The sequence below is a fragment of the Gobius niger genome (assembly GCF_951799975.1).
Source record: "Gobius niger genome assembly, chromosome: 3".
NCBI classification, from domain to species: Eukaryota; Metazoa; Chordata; class Actinopteri; order Gobiiformes; family Gobiidae; genus Gobius; species Gobius niger.
In genome coordinates, this window is record NC_136854.1 from 37,578,499 (window position 1) to 37,596,309 (window position 17,811).

The 17,811-nt window shown below is 42.1% G+C and overlaps 1 protein-coding gene and 1 long non-coding RNA gene across 2 annotated transcripts; one reads left to right on the forward strand and one right to left on the reverse strand.

Annotated features, from left to right (window-relative positions):
* Positions 1 to 6,230: 6,230 nt before the first annotated feature.
* Positions 6,231 to 17,541, forward strand: LOC306960787 (von Willebrand factor A domain-containing protein 7-like; the record flags this gene model as incomplete). Its single annotated transcript, XM_079553340.1, has 17 exons — positions 6,231 to 6,416; positions 6,983 to 7,119; positions 7,438 to 7,582; positions 7,831 to 7,924; positions 8,353 to 8,481; positions 8,656 to 8,842; positions 9,276 to 9,445; positions 9,529 to 9,641; positions 9,800 to 9,916; positions 10,531 to 10,701; positions 11,507 to 11,639; positions 11,733 to 11,885; positions 15,051 to 15,143; positions 15,545 to 15,813; positions 16,347 to 16,480; positions 16,552 to 16,705; positions 16,959 to 17,541. 17 exons carry the CDS (start codon positions 6,231 to 6,233, stop codon positions 17,331 to 17,333), a joined length of 2,760 nt encoding a protein of 919 aa, XP_079409466.1. The 3' UTR covers positions 17,334 to 17,541.
* On the reverse strand, positions 10,644 to 15,594 carry LOC306960936. The gene is made up of 4 exons (XR_013792729.1): positions 15,523 to 15,594; positions 11,490 to 11,575; positions 10,819 to 10,923; positions 10,644 to 10,712 (listed from the first exon to the last, which is right to left on the reverse strand). It is a non-coding gene; the product is annotated as an uncharacterized lncRNA (long non-coding RNA).
* Positions 17,542 to 17,811: the final 270 nt, after the last annotated feature.

Below are 17,811 nucleotides of genomic sequence, written 5' to 3' on the forward strand. Positions count from 1 at the left end.
CCCCTCCTGCTCCTGATAGAGTGCAGCGCCGAGACCGGTGGTACTTGCGTCAGTGTGCAGGATGTAAGGTTGTTTCGGATCAGCGAATCCCAGCACTGGAGCTGTCGTCAGTTTGTCAATGAGTGTTTCGAACGCAAGTTGGCATTGCGGAGTCCAGCGGTCATTGAATGGCTGTTTCGCATCAAACGTTGGAGTGGATGGATCTTTGCGGACTTTGCGGCGAGTTGGTACGTATCCCTTCGTCAGGTCGTTCAAGGGCTTTGCGATGGCGGCATACCCATGGATGAACCTGCGGTAGTATCCCGCAAATCCTAAGAAGGACCTCAACTCCTTCAGCGTCTGAGGGACCGGCCAGGATTTTAACGCGATGATCTTCTCCGGGTCCGTCTCCACACCCTGCTCCGAAACTACGTGACCGAGATAGCGCACCGACGATTGGAAGAACTTGCATTTCTCGGGCGACAGCTTGAGGCCATAGTCTTTGAGCCGTTGTAGAACTCGCAGAAGCCTTCTTTCATGTTCTTCTAGAGTATCAGAGAAGATTATCAAATCGTCCAGGAAAACCAAGACTTCTTTCAGGTGTAAATCGCCCATGCACCTTTCCATAAGGCGTTGAAACGTACTTGGTGCATTGGTTACACCTTGCGGCATTCTATTGAACTCCCAAAAGCCCAGCGGAGTAACGAACGCGGTCTTGGTCTTGTCTGCTTCAGCCATCTCTATTTGGTAATACCCCGATTTGAGGTCGAGGACGCTGAACCATCGAGAACCCGTAAGAGCTGAGAATGACTCCTCCAGATTTGGAAGTGCGTAAGCGTCTTTGACAGTTTGGAGGTTTAGCTTGCGATAGTCAATACAAAGCCTTACATCTCCATTCTTTTTACGGACCACAACAATCGGCGACGAAAACGGTGACTCAGACTCTCTAATCACCCCCGTCTCCAACAAATCTCGAAGATGGTTTCGGACGGCTTCAATGTCACGAGGGTGGATGGGTCGAGGTCGATGTTTGAATGGGGTCTCGTCGTGGAGGCGGATGTGATGCTTTACTCGATCAGTACATCCGAAGTCCAAATCGCTGTGAGAAAACACATCCGAAATTTCCTTAAGTTTAGAGATGACTCGTTCTTTCCAATCTGGGGGAATCGGAGAGTTCCCAAACTCGAAATCCAGATTGCATTCTTCTGTGCTTCCGTGTTGTGTGTTGGTGGTGGCGACACGATGGGTCAGAATCTGGGGTGACGCGGACAGTTCTGCAATAACACTTAATGGTGGAAGTGTAATACTATGATCCGATTCATTAGTGACGAGGATGGGGATCTTATGGGATGTGTGGCTGGGCAGCGTGATTAAACAGTTCTTCACACACAACCCCCCAGGCAGTGGACTAGACGGTGGTTCTACGAGTGCACACTTGCCCGCTGGTGATGGATTGGCTCGGACAGAACCCTTGATAACCATGGTGTGGCCTGCTGGAATTTCGACTGGTAATTTGCTGGCCAATCGCACCACACCATCCCTGGCCTCTCGGGTCTGCCGATGCCGCAGCTGAAGCAACTGGAGAACTGCTCTGTAGCCATTTTGCGATGGTTTGTAGCTGGCACACTCCCTCTCCAGGTGTTGTTCGTAGAGTGGCTCAAGGGTGTTCATCCCGATGAGAACCTGGGACTCGAATCCTGGTCTGACGTCTGGAACCACCAGTGCCAGTGTACACACATCCAAATCGTCACCAATAAATTCCTTTGGGAATGTGATAGTTGTTTCGATATAGCCCAAATATGGGACTTCTTGTCCTGCGGCCCCCTCCACTTGTAACAAATCACACAACGGCTTCACAGGTTGACGGGAGAAATGTTGATTGTAGAGCGACATTGGTATGGTCGTCACCTGTGATCCAGTGTCCAGTAAGCAGGAGAAACTTTGACCGTTGATTGTGACTTGCCCAGTACATCTTGATCCGATCAATCCTCTTGGCAGTACAATGTTGTCAGCGGGAGTGGACTGTGACTTGTTGACACATTTCACTGGTGTCTGCTTGATGGGACTTTGTTGGCCCTCTGCAGTTCCCGTTTGCCCCTCAACAGGAACCCGCTCTAGTTTAAAGAAGGGTCATTGTGAGGGTTTGATTTGTGCCACTTTTTCTGTTTCTCAGCAAACTGTCTCTTCTTTGCGGCGACAAGTGAGGGATTGGGATCATCTTCGCAGTTTGGCTTTATATGTCCGTCTTCCCCACAGTTGTAACAGTAACCCGGCTTTGGACCCTTGGGTGATGAGCGGAATGTTCCTTTGCTGGCCTTCGCACCTTCACTGAGCTTGCTGACATGAGTAGACTTGACTGGAGTAGGCTGCCCTCGACCCGACTGAGCATCAGTGAGAGCCTTTAGCTGCTTTTGTATGTCCGCTAGCTGCTGGGTCAACTGCTGGGTGATGGTTGTTAATGTATCAACCTTGCTTTCTTCAGCCGCAGCTACAGCATACTGAGCGTGCGCCCCGGCTCTAGCTTTTGAACCGAGGTGCTGCTTCATACGCTGAGCTTTAGCAGCCTCTCTATCTTCCTCCGTTCGCAGCAATAGCAATAGCTCAGCAAAGGACGGTGGTTGGAACTTGCGCTGTTTTAACTGGAGTTCGGATATCAGCGTATTGTCCCAGCATCCTCTACAGAATTGATTGAGCAAGTGCCGGTCCAGCTCTGTAGCCTTAACTCCTCCCCTCTTCACAGCCAAGTTGAGCGCCACTTGCAGACGTTGCAAGTACGCGGACGGCTGCTCACCCGCATCCTGGAACAGCTCCATAAACTTTGCGTACAACTCGTCGCCATCTTGGACAGTTCCGTATGCCGAGTCCAGAATCTGCAGATAGATCCCAGGTGGTGTTTCAGGTGTTAGATGTTTCACCATATCTGCTGCTGGCGGAAGGAGGCTGTCGAACAGTTTTCTGGAACGCTGCAGATTGGAGGCTGCCGGGTCCTTTAATAGAAGATCCACCCCTGAGCGCCAGGTCTCATAATCCGTTTCGTGTGGTGGTCGCGGCGCTCGGCCAGAAAACGATCTGAGTCTCTGAGAGGACATGTGCCCCGCACTGTCGTCACTCTTCACGATGTGTTCAACTACGTAGCGTTGTATCCCTGGAGGGTTTAGATCTGGCAGACCCATGGTTGGAGGTGTAGATCTTGTAGCGTATGGAACGTTTGGATTCACCTGGATCCTTGGCCACTCCTCTTGCACATTGGATGCGGTGTCTGCAGTACCACGGGATGGACTGGTGGCAGCGTTGAGCAGCTGTGTGGCAACAGGGGTGGAAGTTGGTCCTGGGATAGACTGGCCCAGTAGAGACATCACACCGTGGAGGACTTCTTCATAATCCTGCCCTGTGAGTTTGGCCAAATTTCGCAACTCACTGAGGTATTTCTGTGTTTTCGAGCTTCCTTCCATTTCTGAACAGAAGAGACGAAGTTCAACAAGATTATAAGTCACCTGTTTGCTATGAAGCTTGAACGTATGTGGCAACATTTCTCGCAACTCCATCACTGTATCACCGTTGGTAAATTCAACAATAATCGTATTGTTGAAAACACCTTTTTCCGTTATCGTTTCTACTTTGGACGGTTTACCATACCGGCTCAAAAATTCAACAACTTCATCATCCGTATCAGTACCAGTAGCATATTTAACCAGAACAGCGTTGGGGATTTTTATGCCGTATTTCTCTAAAATGTCCATATTTGCACAGATGTCACTTTACTACAAAAATACACTCTGATCTGTCCGTATATCTCCCTCCTGGCTAGCTCGCCACGAATTATGTAGCACCTGTGTATAACAATGTTATAACTTCTATGGAGTACGTACCTAGTACCTGCAAGTAAGTTATGTTACTACGGAACACAGGAATACAAAAAGGGAAATGTCAACATAGGCTAGTGACCAGAAGATCTAATTCGGCTCTAGGAGGGAGTGGACAAGAGGCAAGAGTATGGTTTAGAGGTACCATGTATTTAAAGAAAAAGTAGTAATTATAAACAAAAGTGCAAAATATATACAGTGACCAATAGTATAGATTCTGTGAATGGCCATTCAACAAATAAGCGCTTAAATCGATATCTAATAGTGAGTACAATTCAAATCAAATGACCAACAAAATGCACAATACAATATAACTGTGTATTGATCATAATCCAGAGTCCGCAAACCCAGCGTTGGGAAACCCCAACATCAGGCACACCACCCCACTTTCCAACCCCTCCACAAATCCCGGGTAGACCCACGTCTGGGTTGGATGTAATTGTCCAGGGGAAAATGTCTGAGGGGGTTTGGGGAATGTAGTGTGTGTGGGCAAGTGAGTTGAGTGGGGAGAGTTCGTGGACTACAAGGAGCCCCCTACCCGCCCAGCAGGAGAGTGCGATTCGATTCTTCAGCAATTGCCAACTGTAGGCTCTAGGCCTGCTCCATCAGCTCGCCATCGGGATTAGAACCTGGCCTGGAGAACAGGACCAAAAGCTCTAATAAATCACCAGCTAGTTGCTAACTATTTCGCTCACATGTGCACATAATTTAAATCAATCTATAATAAATGTCACATTAATAGCACTAGCTGCACTATACATTTACATTTACATTCAAAGATCAGTTTCATAACACTAGTTATAATATTTAGCAATTAATCTTTACAAATAATAACCAGCAGTCACAATCACAATCACATCACACAAGTTAATCACATATGGATCATAATTCAATTCACATTCAATTCAGAGTTGACATAATTAAGAAACAGGGCATAAACTTTGTGAAACCCCATACTAACCAGCGCCCATACACAAAACGGCGGAGGCTAACGCCAATGCTACCGCAGCATGACAACAAACAAACACTCACCGGTTTAGCGATCTATCTCTACCCACAAGCGCTCTTCCTCGCGGTTTGGGTCACGGTAGGAGACTCCTATGAGTTGAGATATAAACCAGTTAAATGATAAGTAAAAACGAAGTGTTAGAACAACGAAAATAAGCTCAAACCGACCTGTAGCACGACTCTGATGTTGCTTTCCCCACTGCATCTGCACACTGAATGCGCAGCGCCATCTTAGAACGCACGCTACGCCGCCCCGACCCATGTGACTCGATGACGTCACCGAAAGCGAGCGCAGTGATTGGTTACCGGCATGGGGAAAAACTAATGAATGGGAACGGTAGGAACAGGCTGGGCACAGGTTTTATCACCTGGGTTACACCCACACACACTGATGACAGGCAAACAGGTCACAGGTGAGGATGCACACATTTAGTAGCCATTCAAGCCCCTTTGTGTCCACTGTATAAAATCAAATGTCAATTAACATTTACACGATAATAAACACTGAATGACATCCCTGACTCAGAAAAAACGTGACCTTCCTGACAGGACTTGAACACACCTTTTTTCATATCTGTCTTTTTATGAGTCGGTGGAAGCCCCACCTTAGACAGTGACAAAGTCCTACCAACAGTACTGTATATAAAGGCTCGGGCCAAGGCTCGTGCCTCAGTTTGGGCTCATAAACGGAGAAGCATCGAAGGTATGACCATCTTTATTAGTGTCAGATTTGTTTTCGTTAATTTTTTTCTTTTTTATTAATTGGCTTACTAATTAAAATGCGCAATTATCCCAATAACATAAAAGGGGCGCATTTTGATTACACTAGTTACATCTTTAAGTTTGATCTACCTAAAATAGAAGATTGTATTAGTTTATACATACAACTCAAACATGGCTCTTCCATTAAGGGAATTGCCACAGTATCATCTACCTTCAACTCATCATGTACTGTATGCATATGTGTATTTTTCATATTATCTGTCTTATAAATATTGCTATATGTATAGGCCTCTTTTGCTTATATCTCGTAATGTTAATTTCACTCCAACCCTGCCCTATCGCTCTCCATATCAGTCTTTATGTTTCTGTGGAAGCCCCACCTCAGACAGTGACAGTCATACCAACAGTAATAATAACAATAAGAGGAAGAAGAAGAAAAGGAGGAAGAAATTACATTTTTAGTCAATACAAATGTTTAAAGGCAGACGTAGTATGCTGTTTCTGATATGCATAACTAAAACTCATCATATACTGTATATATGTATTTCTCATATTATCTGTCTTATAATCAGTATACGTATAGGTCATTTTTGCTGGTATCTCGTGAGGTTCATTTTATCTGACTCCAACCCTGCCTATCTCTCTCTCTTCAGATTTATGATGGCTTCTTTGCTGGGTTTGGCTGTATTTGCTATGGTTTTGTCGGGACCAGCCCTGGCCTTTGTCCCTATCGGTGGTGGGGGCTCCACTCATGTCACCATCACTGGGAACGCCCTGCTGCAGAAAGTCATGGAAACGTGCAAAGCCGTGGCAGAAAACAACGACTACGAGTTCAAACCTACGGTGAGCCTTTAAAACCTCTACGTTACTGTCTGCTCTTGATAAAAATAAAGACATTTTGTCATTAATGGAGAATTTTCACAAAAGACTTGGTTTCAGCAGCAATACATATGTCTGGCAAAAATGGCTAGCAAAATAGACAGAATAGTATTGATGGAAATGTTAGTTTATGCTGTGATCTCTGAGATAGATAGATAGATAGATAGATAGATAGATAGATAGATAGATAGATAGATAGATAGATAGATAGATAGATAGATAGATAGATAGATAGATAGATAGATAGATAGATAGATAGATAGATAGATAGATAGATAGATAGATAGATAGATGAAGGAAAACAATTTTAAAATGTTGCCGGGCTGACCATGTTAAGTCAATGAGAAATGAGAATGAAACTGCTATGGAACTTTACCTTTATCTAATTCACTTCCTGTCAGTATCTTAAAAATAAAAATAAAACTTTTCTGCCCAACATTGCTTTAAGTAGCTATAAGATCAATACACACCTTTACAGATATTCTAATTAATACAAAAAAATGAAAACTTTATTTACTCCTGGGTTGCAGGGCAATTCTCCTGAACAGATAGTCCAGGCCTGTCTTGGACCCACAGCCACAGGCGACGTCTCAGGGGCCAAGTTTCACTCCGCTCTCCAGGAAATCTATGTCCAGAATGGACTAGTCGACCGAGACTTCGTCAATAGGTGGGAAAATATTATAAAACTACTGAAAATGTGTCTAAAATTAAATGTTTCACGGGGAGGGTGTTCGGATCCCAGGACTGGATCACAACCCGGTACATCTTTTACATTTTCATTACAATCAGGCAATAGAATTTGATGATGTCTTTAAATGGTCATTTGTATCATTGCTTCTCAAACCTTTCACTCCAACTAGAAATAAATTGGCTCTGACAACACACAGGTCTCAGTTAGACCTATTGCAAGTGGAAGTTAAAAAGTGAAATATAGGACTGATGTTAGAAAAAGACAACCAGATAATAATGTGTTGTACCTTATCAGTGCTCCCCATCACTTCAACTCTGAGGCGTTCTTTGAGGGGAGGAGCCTGATCACCGAGGGAATGGCAGCAATAAAAGCGAACATTCGCAGTGAGAACTTCAAGGCAGCCAGGGAGGCTCTGGGCAAGATTCTCCACACCGTACAGGTAAAAGAGAAAAAATAAAAAAAAATATTATTATTATTATTATTATTATTATTATTAATGCTTGTATTTTAGTTTATTCATTGGCTGTTATGCAAGTATGACTTTAAAGAACATTGACAAATAAAGTACTCACTCAACATTGTGTACAGACAAAACTGTGTTTATAGTTTGATTAAATTAATATTAATGAGTTTGTGAGATTATTTGCCATCTTATCTTTAACTGTGTGCATTTCTGTGAACTTTCAGGATTTCTACAGCCACAGTAATTGGGTGGAGCTGGGTTACACAGACCCATATCCCAGTCTCATTCGTGCAGATCTTCCAATTGAAAACATTGCAGGTGTGTTTTATAATTAACTCTGGTTTGCCATAGAAAGATCATTTGAATCTGTAAATTTAAGGATAAACCTGACCATATGTAAAATGTAATGGCATTTTTCAGAAAGAATGTAGAAATTGTATTTTTAGTACAGTTATTTGGATATAAAGTTTTTGCGTTTTTTACTCATTAATTGTCTGTGAGAGTAAAAACTTCGCTGACAGAAAAGACAAAGGGAGAGAGGGATATTGTTCATCCAATAACACAATGGAGATATTTTTTTTCACTCACACTTGGCTGTAAATACTGTTTAAGCGGCGCTAGCCCTTAGTTAGCTTTGCCCGTTAGCCTGCTAGCTTCTTCTTCGTGATTCCATTAGTGTGTGTTGGGGACTCTGACCCGGAGAAACGTAAACAAGTCATTTAGTACTGGTTTAACATGTGTTGTAGATATAAACACACCCACCTGCAGCGACTGTGCCAGTGGAACTTGTCCCGATCCCATCCTTCCCACCGTCCTGGAAAATCAGAAGCTGACATCTGGATACATGGGAATTTTCTCCAGCACCAAGCCCGATGGTAATACTGAAGAAACATCACGTACCTTATTTCTCTTTTACATGTACATAGTATAGTTACTGTGGCAACAAAAGTATGAGATTGTAAGTGTTTCACTGGTAATAAACTAAAGTAAGAACGATTAGAAAGAACAGAAACTGTCATAGCTGTAACATGTCCCACCTGTGATCACAGGTAAGTGTAGCCACGGAGGCGTGTCTGACCTGACCAGTGGCATCCGTCCCCGTGGGGGCATTCACAAAGACGAGCGGCGCCCAGATAACAAGTTTTACTATGACGCTGCGGTGAAGGTGGCGACTGCAGCCTCACTACAGCTGCTGGAGGACATCCGCCTGGCTGCAGGGGACGACGACTTCCTCAGGTCGACCTCATTTATTTATATTGACAAATAGGGCTCAGTAATACAACTGAAATATTATCACATTTTATTTATTTTATTACTCAACCTCCATTTCAGAATGAAGTTTTTCATATTAAGACAATCAAATATCACCTTTATTAATATGGTTCATGAATGAAAATAAATAAATAAATAATTCCAGTGCAATTAGACACACACAAAACGTTTTCAAAGTTCAAACTGGGAAGTGCTGTACTGTCACATGATTGGCTGGTAATCCTGTCAATGAATAAGCTGAAAATGACAGGTCAATTGAAACTGAACATAGTTTACACAACCGCAGATTTATTATTTTGGTTCATATTCTACCATCCATATCCTTGCACTGCCTATTTTGTCTTTCATTATACTGTCTTAAATTGCATCATTGTGATGTTTTTTTTTTTTTTTGCAGAATGATGGGCATTGCTCGCTCCTCCGTTTTATGTTTTGTGATCGACACAACAGGCAGCATGTCGGATGATATTGATGAAGCACGAAACGTGGCCTATGAAATCATCGACAGTAAAAGGGGAACACAGGACGAACCATCTGAGTACATTTTGGTGCCTTTCAATGATCCCAGTATGAACTTTTAGAAGTTTTTATGGTTTTGGTGTGATACACATTTACCTTCTTACAAATATCATTCTTTTGCTGAAATGTAGAGTTTGGACCTGTGATCAAGACAGACGACCCTGATGTTATGAAAAAGGAGATTTCAAAGCTCACAGCGAATGGAGGAGGTGACCACCCTGAGATGTGTTACTCTGGCATTCAGGTATTTAAATATACACACTTTTTATTTAATTTTTGTCGAAAGTGAATCTGAATAAATGAAACTGGTGAAGAATGTGGAGTGTCTGCTGCTCCTGCATTCACAAGACATTGAACTCTGTACATGTTCTTTTCATGACAATAAACTTCTGAACTATATAGCTGGCTCTGACGACTGCCCCTGCCTACTCGAACATCTACGTTTTCACTGATGCAACAGCCAAGGACGCTCATCTCAAAGACACACTTGTTGCTCTCATCAGAAGTACTAAATCTACGGTAAATGATTGTTGCTATTTTTTTCATTATATATTAACCAATTTGCATGTTTGGAATATCTTAGGCTTAGAGAACATGCAACATCTCAGTATTTGTCTATTGCCTCTGTGGTAAAACATAATATTTCACTTTTTCCCTGCCACACTTGTCTTCATGAAGTGGTTTATTCTGTATTTAGAATATGAGCCCCAGTGTGTACGGTCTCTCTGTGAAGTGCGTTCTAGTTGTGGCACCTGGTTCCTTCAATCTTAAACCTGGATCTAAATGAAACATTCAATGATTAACAGGAAAAGAAAATCACTGTAGTAATAATTTGTCCAAACGTTGACTATTGGAAAAAACTTGACAAAGTGCACAGGAAGTCAATAAGAAAATGTGTTTTTTGGGGGGAAGGTGCCCTTTGGTATTTGGGGAACTAAGACTGAAAAGAAAAAAGAAAAACTAAAAACCAAGGCACTCATCCTCCCACATCATAAATCTCTATTTACATTTAAAAAGCCTTTATTGTGCTGGGCTGTTGAACCATGAAATCTTTAAAACATATTGCTGGTTTCTTCCACGCGCATCGGTTCCAACAAGAAGTTGACTTTGATATTGTACATTCACCTCCACAGGTGAACTTCTTCATGACGGGGGGCAGGAGGCGACGTCGCTCAACCAGGGCAGGGACCTTTAACGACTACAAAGACCTTGCTCTGGCTTCAGGAGGACAGGCCATCGAAGTCAGCAAGAACCAACTCCCACAGGCCACTGCAATAATCCTGGACACCTCCACCTCAGCTCTGGTAAGACTGCTCTGTAGTGTAAAAGCATAGATATAATATAAAAGAGACAGACGGTCAACCATTCAGCCCCATTCAAAGCAATGAGCCCATGTTCCCTGTGAAATTAACATGGCACACCTTGCTCCACCTACAGAGCTTGTTCCTAAAAAGGGCAAAAAGTTGGGAAGCTCTGCCCTCGCAGGGCGGGCAGACCGGCGACAACCCTCCACAGTGCTCCAGAGTCTGTCAATCAAAGGCTTAGTTTTAAACATTTTAATTCTGCTGCACAAAAAACAGCATGGTTAAAAATATGATACCCCGCCCAGCGTTGTCATATGGGTCACAGCATTTTTTTTTTTTTAGAAAAAAAGAAACTCTTTGGATTCAGGCTTTTGAGCAATGCTGGGGTTTACAAAGTTTTGGAGTTACCTCTTGGTTGCCTGGCCTGCCAAACTACATGCTTTTTCATAGATATTTCAAAGACATTATAGTCTGGGAGCAGGCATGTTCTCAACGATTTCCCAGTGGGCGTGATTGACAGACGGCATCAACTAATTAGAGCAACGTGAGATACGTCGCAGTAACAAGTGGCAGGAAGCCTTAAAACATCCTTTTTTGCGAGGAGCGCTTCCAACGCTGTTTCTTGCTCCGGTTTCAGGGATTCAATATTTTCCAAATGATTTAAAAAAGACAAACAACGAAAGAGCAGAAGATAATAGTGTATCGATAATTCATTCAATTAATGGTAAAAATCCTGAATGACTGAGAGCCCACCTAAACACAAACTTGTGAGATATTGAATCCATTACCCATCCATCTTCTTTAGGTGACGGTTCTTCAACAAGCGAGGAACCCCGGAAAGCCAGACTCCTTCTCATTCGATGTGGACGCTTCCCTGAAAAACATCACCATCTACATAACTGGATCAGCTCTAACTTTTACACTGACAAATCCTAACGGTAACACACCAGGACACATTTTGTAAGATCAGACATTTACCTATCTAAGATAGGTAAAGGGAAATAAAGAATCACCATTTTCTTGTATTTCAGCTGCAACCCAGAGCAGCAGTCAGACCAGCGGTGCTCTGGCCGCCATCAGTACTGTGGGAAACCTATGGCGCACGACTCTAAATACTGACAGAGCGTCTGGAACCTGGCAGATCAGAATCACCTCCAACAACCCTTATACAGTCAAAGTGACAGGTAAATACAAATCCTGAAACATACATTGTTTCATTAAATAGTATATAATTTTGAGGTCATACCAAAAGAACATTTATCGTATTAGCAGCTCTCTTTTCATATTGGCCCTAATGTGTACTACTACTACTACTACTACTACTACTACTACTACTACTACTACTACTACTACTACTACTACTACTACTACTACTACGACTACTACCAGGCCCTTCTCTGCTTAGCCTGGTGAAGGCGTTATGGTATTGTTATGACTCTCTGGCTAGCATGCAATGAACTGGAGTGCTATATGTACTTAAACACATTCAGAAGAACATGGTATAATTTCTTCAGAAATGAGTGCCATAAAGCAGTACTTGCTGGGGTTATATGCTTTTGTCTAAATACAATGCGAATGACAATATCGCAATACTTCTTCCTGAATGGACTGAGAATTAAAAAAAAAAAAAAAAACTCAAGTTGTGTTGACAAGAAGTATTAAATCAAATCAAACCGTCTGCAGTCAGCAGTCTTCCCCATGATGGTGAACTACAGTCAGGTCCATAAATATTGGGACATCGACTCATTTCTTATGTTTTTGGCCCTATAAACCACCACAATGGATTTGAAATAAAACAAAAAAGCTTTAATTTGAGGCTATTTACATCCAAATCGGATGAATGGTGTAGGACTCCCACTTTTCAAGGGACCAAAAGTAATGGGATGAAGCAACAATTATGAATCAAACTTTTTCCTTTTTAATATTTGGTTGCAAATCCTTTGCGGTCAATTACAGCCTGAAGTCTAGAAGGCATAGACGTCACCAGACGCTGGGTTTCATGCCTGGTGATGCTCTCCCAGGCCTCTACTGCAAATGTCTTCAGTTCCTGCTTGTTCTTGGGACATTTTCCCTTCAGTTTTGTCTTCCGCAAGTCAGGTGATTGACTTGGCCATTGAATGGAGCAGATCCTTTATTTCTCCCTATTTTTCTCTTCAAAGCACTCTGGTACAAGTTGATCTTTGTCTCATCTGCCCAAGGATGTTGTTTCAGAACCATAAAGGCTTTTAAAGATGTTTTTTGGTTAACTCTAATCAGCCTCCTGTTTTTGAGGCTCACCATTGGTTTACACCTTGTGGTTAATCGTCTGTGTTGTCTATGGTGAAGTCTTCTCTGGATTGTTGACTCTGAAATGCATGGAGTTCCTACACCGTTCATCCGATTTGGATGTAAATACAAAAATTGTTTGAAATTGATTGCTGTGGTTTATAGAGCCAAAAACATAAGAACCGAGTCAATGTCCCAATATTTATGGACCTGACTGCATAAAATGTATACTGAACCAGACTGAGAGACCGTTAAAACTTTAAAATCTCAGGGACCCTTTGCAGGTGTTTTGGATTAATTAGCGGATGAAAAGGTGACACTTTGAGCCTGCAATATAGTCCATTTTCACACTATTCTAATTTTCTGAGATTTTTAATTGTATGCCAAAATCATCATTGATCATCATTTGATGATTGATCATCATCAAAGTAAGTCATATCAAGTCATATCATATCCTTTATTTGTTATAATTTTGATGATTATGGCTGACAGCTTGTAAAAACCCGAAATAAAACATCTCAGTCTGGAGATGTTTCTGGAGAACAGTCTGGAGAGAATTGTCAGGAAAAGGCCATCCACGGAGTGGACTGAGGCTGGAGTCAGTGCAACAAGAGCCACCACACACAGACGGATCCTGGACATAGCCTTCATAGTTCTCTTGTTAGAGACATAACAATGGTGTTCGAGAGGATAGATGAAAAATAGGCAGCAGTCTGGATGTCTTATACAGGAGAAGTTTATTTACCATCGGTGCGGGACCCAGAGACATGAACTCGAGACATTGCGCTAGTCCTACCATTCAAGTCTGTCTATGCTTCCACAGAAAAGGGATAAATACCCTCTCTCAGCGTCATACTGATACGCAAGCAAACATTCAGTAGCTGAGAGCACCTGAGCACCACAGTCAAGGCTATGGCAGGGATAGTACGACTGTACAGCCTGACCCAGTATGATAAATAGCGATTTAATGTTATCCTCTAACAGTTCTCTTGTTAAGCCGCTCCTGAACTTCAAACAAAGTCAAAGGCGTCTTATGTGGAATAAAGAAAGAAAGAACTGCCTGTTGCTCAGTGGTCCAAAGTTCTCTTTTCTTTTCGGAAACCAGCGTCCCAGAGTCTGCAGGAAGAATGGAGAAGCACACAAGTCCAGTGTAAAGTTTCCACAGTCTGTGATGATTCGGGGAGCCATGTCTTCTGCTGATGTTGGTCCATTATTAAGTCCAGAGTCAGCATAACCGTCTACCTGGAGATTTTAGAGAACTCCATGCTTTCAAGCTTAGAGCAGCATACAAGCTTTATGGAGATGCTGACTTCATTTTCCAGCAGGACTTGGCACCTGCCCACGCTGCCTAAAGTACCAAAACCCGGTTCAATGACCATCGACCATAGCAAACTCGCCTGACCTGAGCCCCATAGTGAATCTATGGGGCATTGCCAAGGGAAAGATGAGAGACATGAGACTGAACAATGCAGAAGAGCTGAAAGCCACTATTGAAGCATACTGGTAATCCATAACACCTCAGCAGTGCCACAGGCTGATAGCATCCATGCCATGCCGCATTAAGGCAGTCATTCAAGTAAAAGGGGCCCAAATCAAGTACTAAGTGGACAAGGACTAAGGACTGACATTTCTCTGTTTAAAATATTTTTTAATTGATTTTATGTAATATTCTAATCTTTTGAGATTTTGAATTTGGGGTTTTTACAAGCTGTAAGCCAAAATCATCAAAATTAAAACGAACATGTCACCTTGCAATCGGAGTCTATATCATATATTAGTTTCACATTATAAGTTGTATTACAGAAAAAACTTTTTCACAATATTCTAATTTTCCTAGTTTCACCTGTGTATATGTAACATAAGTAAAAGATTTCTTGCTTCCATGTTCAACTTGTTTTTTTCCGAGCTAGTCATCTTGCCACATTTTTTTCCTTCTTATAATCTAATGTTCTGGTAATGTACTCACAAACAGGCATTTCAGTGCTATTAAGTTAATGTTACAGTATCTTGACATGTGCAAAGAATGCATTGTATTCTTCCTGAAATGATTTGGTAATAATTACAATCTGTACGTGTGTTGCCAGGCCAGAGCACCATTGCCTTCATTTACGACTTTGTGGAGGAATTTGGAGGTCCTCACCCAGGATATGCTGTACTTACAGGACGTCCACAAGCAGGTAATACCAGGGAGTAAACCAAAAAAAAAACAATTTTTTTGGCATGAATTTTTAAGTGCTTTGTGAGTATTCATTTATGTCTGGCCACTATTTTTACCATCACAATTAATGCAGGTTCAGCTTCTTTATGGAGGCATTGTTAGGACAGCTTTTTGTGCGTGGATAGAGCAATGATGACATGGAATCAAACTGAGATTCATTGAATTGTTTCAGAGGAGATAGATAAGCTACCAACTGCACAAGAATCGTAATCAAATTTAAATCATGATCGAGGCTCTAAGAAAGCAGCATTACTTTCCCCACAAAGTTTTTGCATTGCACTGTACAATCATCATCATCTCTGGCCATTTTCATGTCTGTAAAACAATATAAAACCCACCTCACTCTCTTACTCTACTCAGGCCAGCCTGCCAACCTCATGCTGCCTCTGATGGGTAGAGAAGGCTCTGACTCGCTCAAAGTGAAGGAAGTCAGTCTGATTTCAGTGTCCAGTTCTGCCTCTGTTGTCGCCAATACAACCTCCATGGGAGACGGAAGCATCCTGGTCACTGTCTCCTCAGTGCCCGAAGGAGAGTTTGTGATTCTTCTGAAAGGAACTGACACAGTTTCAAACACAGAATTCCAACGACAGTCTACCACTCAGATGTCCGTCTCTAAAGTCAACATCCAGGTTGGTTTACTGAAAAAGGAGAAACAATCACAGTTAACACAGTGATACAGCATATAAGACCAAAGGTCACACTGCAGGTAGCCTGGGAATACCCATGCTGCTGTGTGCGCTCAAATCATTTCGAACTTCACAGCAGCCTGGGGCTCATGGCCGAAATGTTCAAATGGATTTGGGGTCCAAACACAGAACGAGGAGGGACGGCCACACGATGACACACTATTCAACATACGGAAGCTTGTAGTTGTTCTCCTATGAGAAAATGAATTGGTGGTCCCCAGACTAAAGAAAACTTGTGATATTTTGTCTGGCGATAGCCAGGCTACACTGCAGGTGCTATGGTAAACTAAAAGGATGCCATCCAAAACCCCAACTCTGATCTGACCATAATTATACAAATGATCACTTAATGACCCATGTAACTCAATGGTCAACTTGTTTTTGTTGAATATTTAGATTTTGGTAGGTGTTTATCTAAATAGAACGGACGCCCTAAACTGCATTATTTTTTGCCATTGTTTGTTCATTTTTTCCAGGCCATTGTATCCAGCAGTTTGGAGCCAGGTAAACCATTCACATTGCCCTTTAGTGTCTTGACAAATGGTGCTGGCGGTGATTTCACCATCAATGCTCGAAACGACAGAGATTTCAAAATGGACTACACAAAGAGGTCAGAGGTCTTGAGACATTATGAGACATTTATGAACATGGTGCGATTAATGTGTTTTTTCATCATTCCAGTCTCACCTTGAAACCAGGAGAGTACAGCGATGGCACACTGACCATAACGCCCCCTCCTGAAACACTCTCTGGCACAGATGTTACTTTGACACTGGAGGCATCTCGTGGCGCTGACTCCAATTATGCTGTTCTTAGATTCTCTGTTCTTGAAAAGGTAACTGAAACACACAAAAATGAACAATTTAAAAGGGTAAATAAACAGTTGTCATCTTCAATGAAGGTTATTGAGTCATCTTCTGTACTCTCTAGTAACTACAGAGTACAGAAGATGACTCAAGAAGCAAAAATCAAAGGCATTAACTTACTTTAATATTTTGACATTTTGACGTTTTAGCCAAAAATACTTTTTTGCATAAAGTACAAAAGAAAACAACACTAACTAAAGGATGCTTATTCTCATTGTTCAGATTACAGATTTTTTCCCGCCAGTGTGTGAGATTATCAAAATAGTAGATGCTTGCCCTCATGTGTCTCAGTGCAAGGATTATGTGTGGGAAGTTTCTGCAAACATCACGGATGGAAACGGCACTGGCATCAAGAACGTGAGCCTGAATCAGGGCAATGGGACCCTCACAGAGGTCATCGGTGGTGATCCAGCTCAATACCATTACAATGCCTCCTGCTGCGCAGAAGTGTTCGAGATGGTGGCCGTGGATCAAATTGGGAATGTTGGGAAGTGCTTCCACTCCATTGTACGCTCTGCCTGCGCCCCTGCTCCAAAACTATCTGTTCTCCTGATATTATCACTATTTTTTTCTATCTTCATTCTCCGGCCAAATTAGTTTATTCCTCTCTCTTTTGTTGTAACATGACTATGGCCGTTCAATAGCCTACTTTGCCAAAGGCAGGTTTACAAAATTGCAAACAAGCGGTAATAGGTTGCATTCATGATGTTGAATCTAGAATTTTATCATTTCAGATGTTGTTTTTGAAATCTCGAATCAGGAATTGGTAGATTGGTTCTACAAACCTACCATTAATAAAGTCCATTCAACTGACAAGTAATGCCTGTGATTGAAAAATGCCACATTATTAAATATTTATGTAGGAGAAAAACTTCATGTCCGTTCTTAATCAGAATCAGAAAAGTGTTTATTGCCATTGTTTGAAACAGGTTCACAAACTAGGATTTTTTCTCCGTACAATCATGCAACATACAACACAAAACACGGAATTAAAGTAAAAAATAAGTTATAAAATCTTTAACTAAAAGGCTATAAAGGCAGGCATGTAGAAGATTAAAATAAATAAAAAATAAAC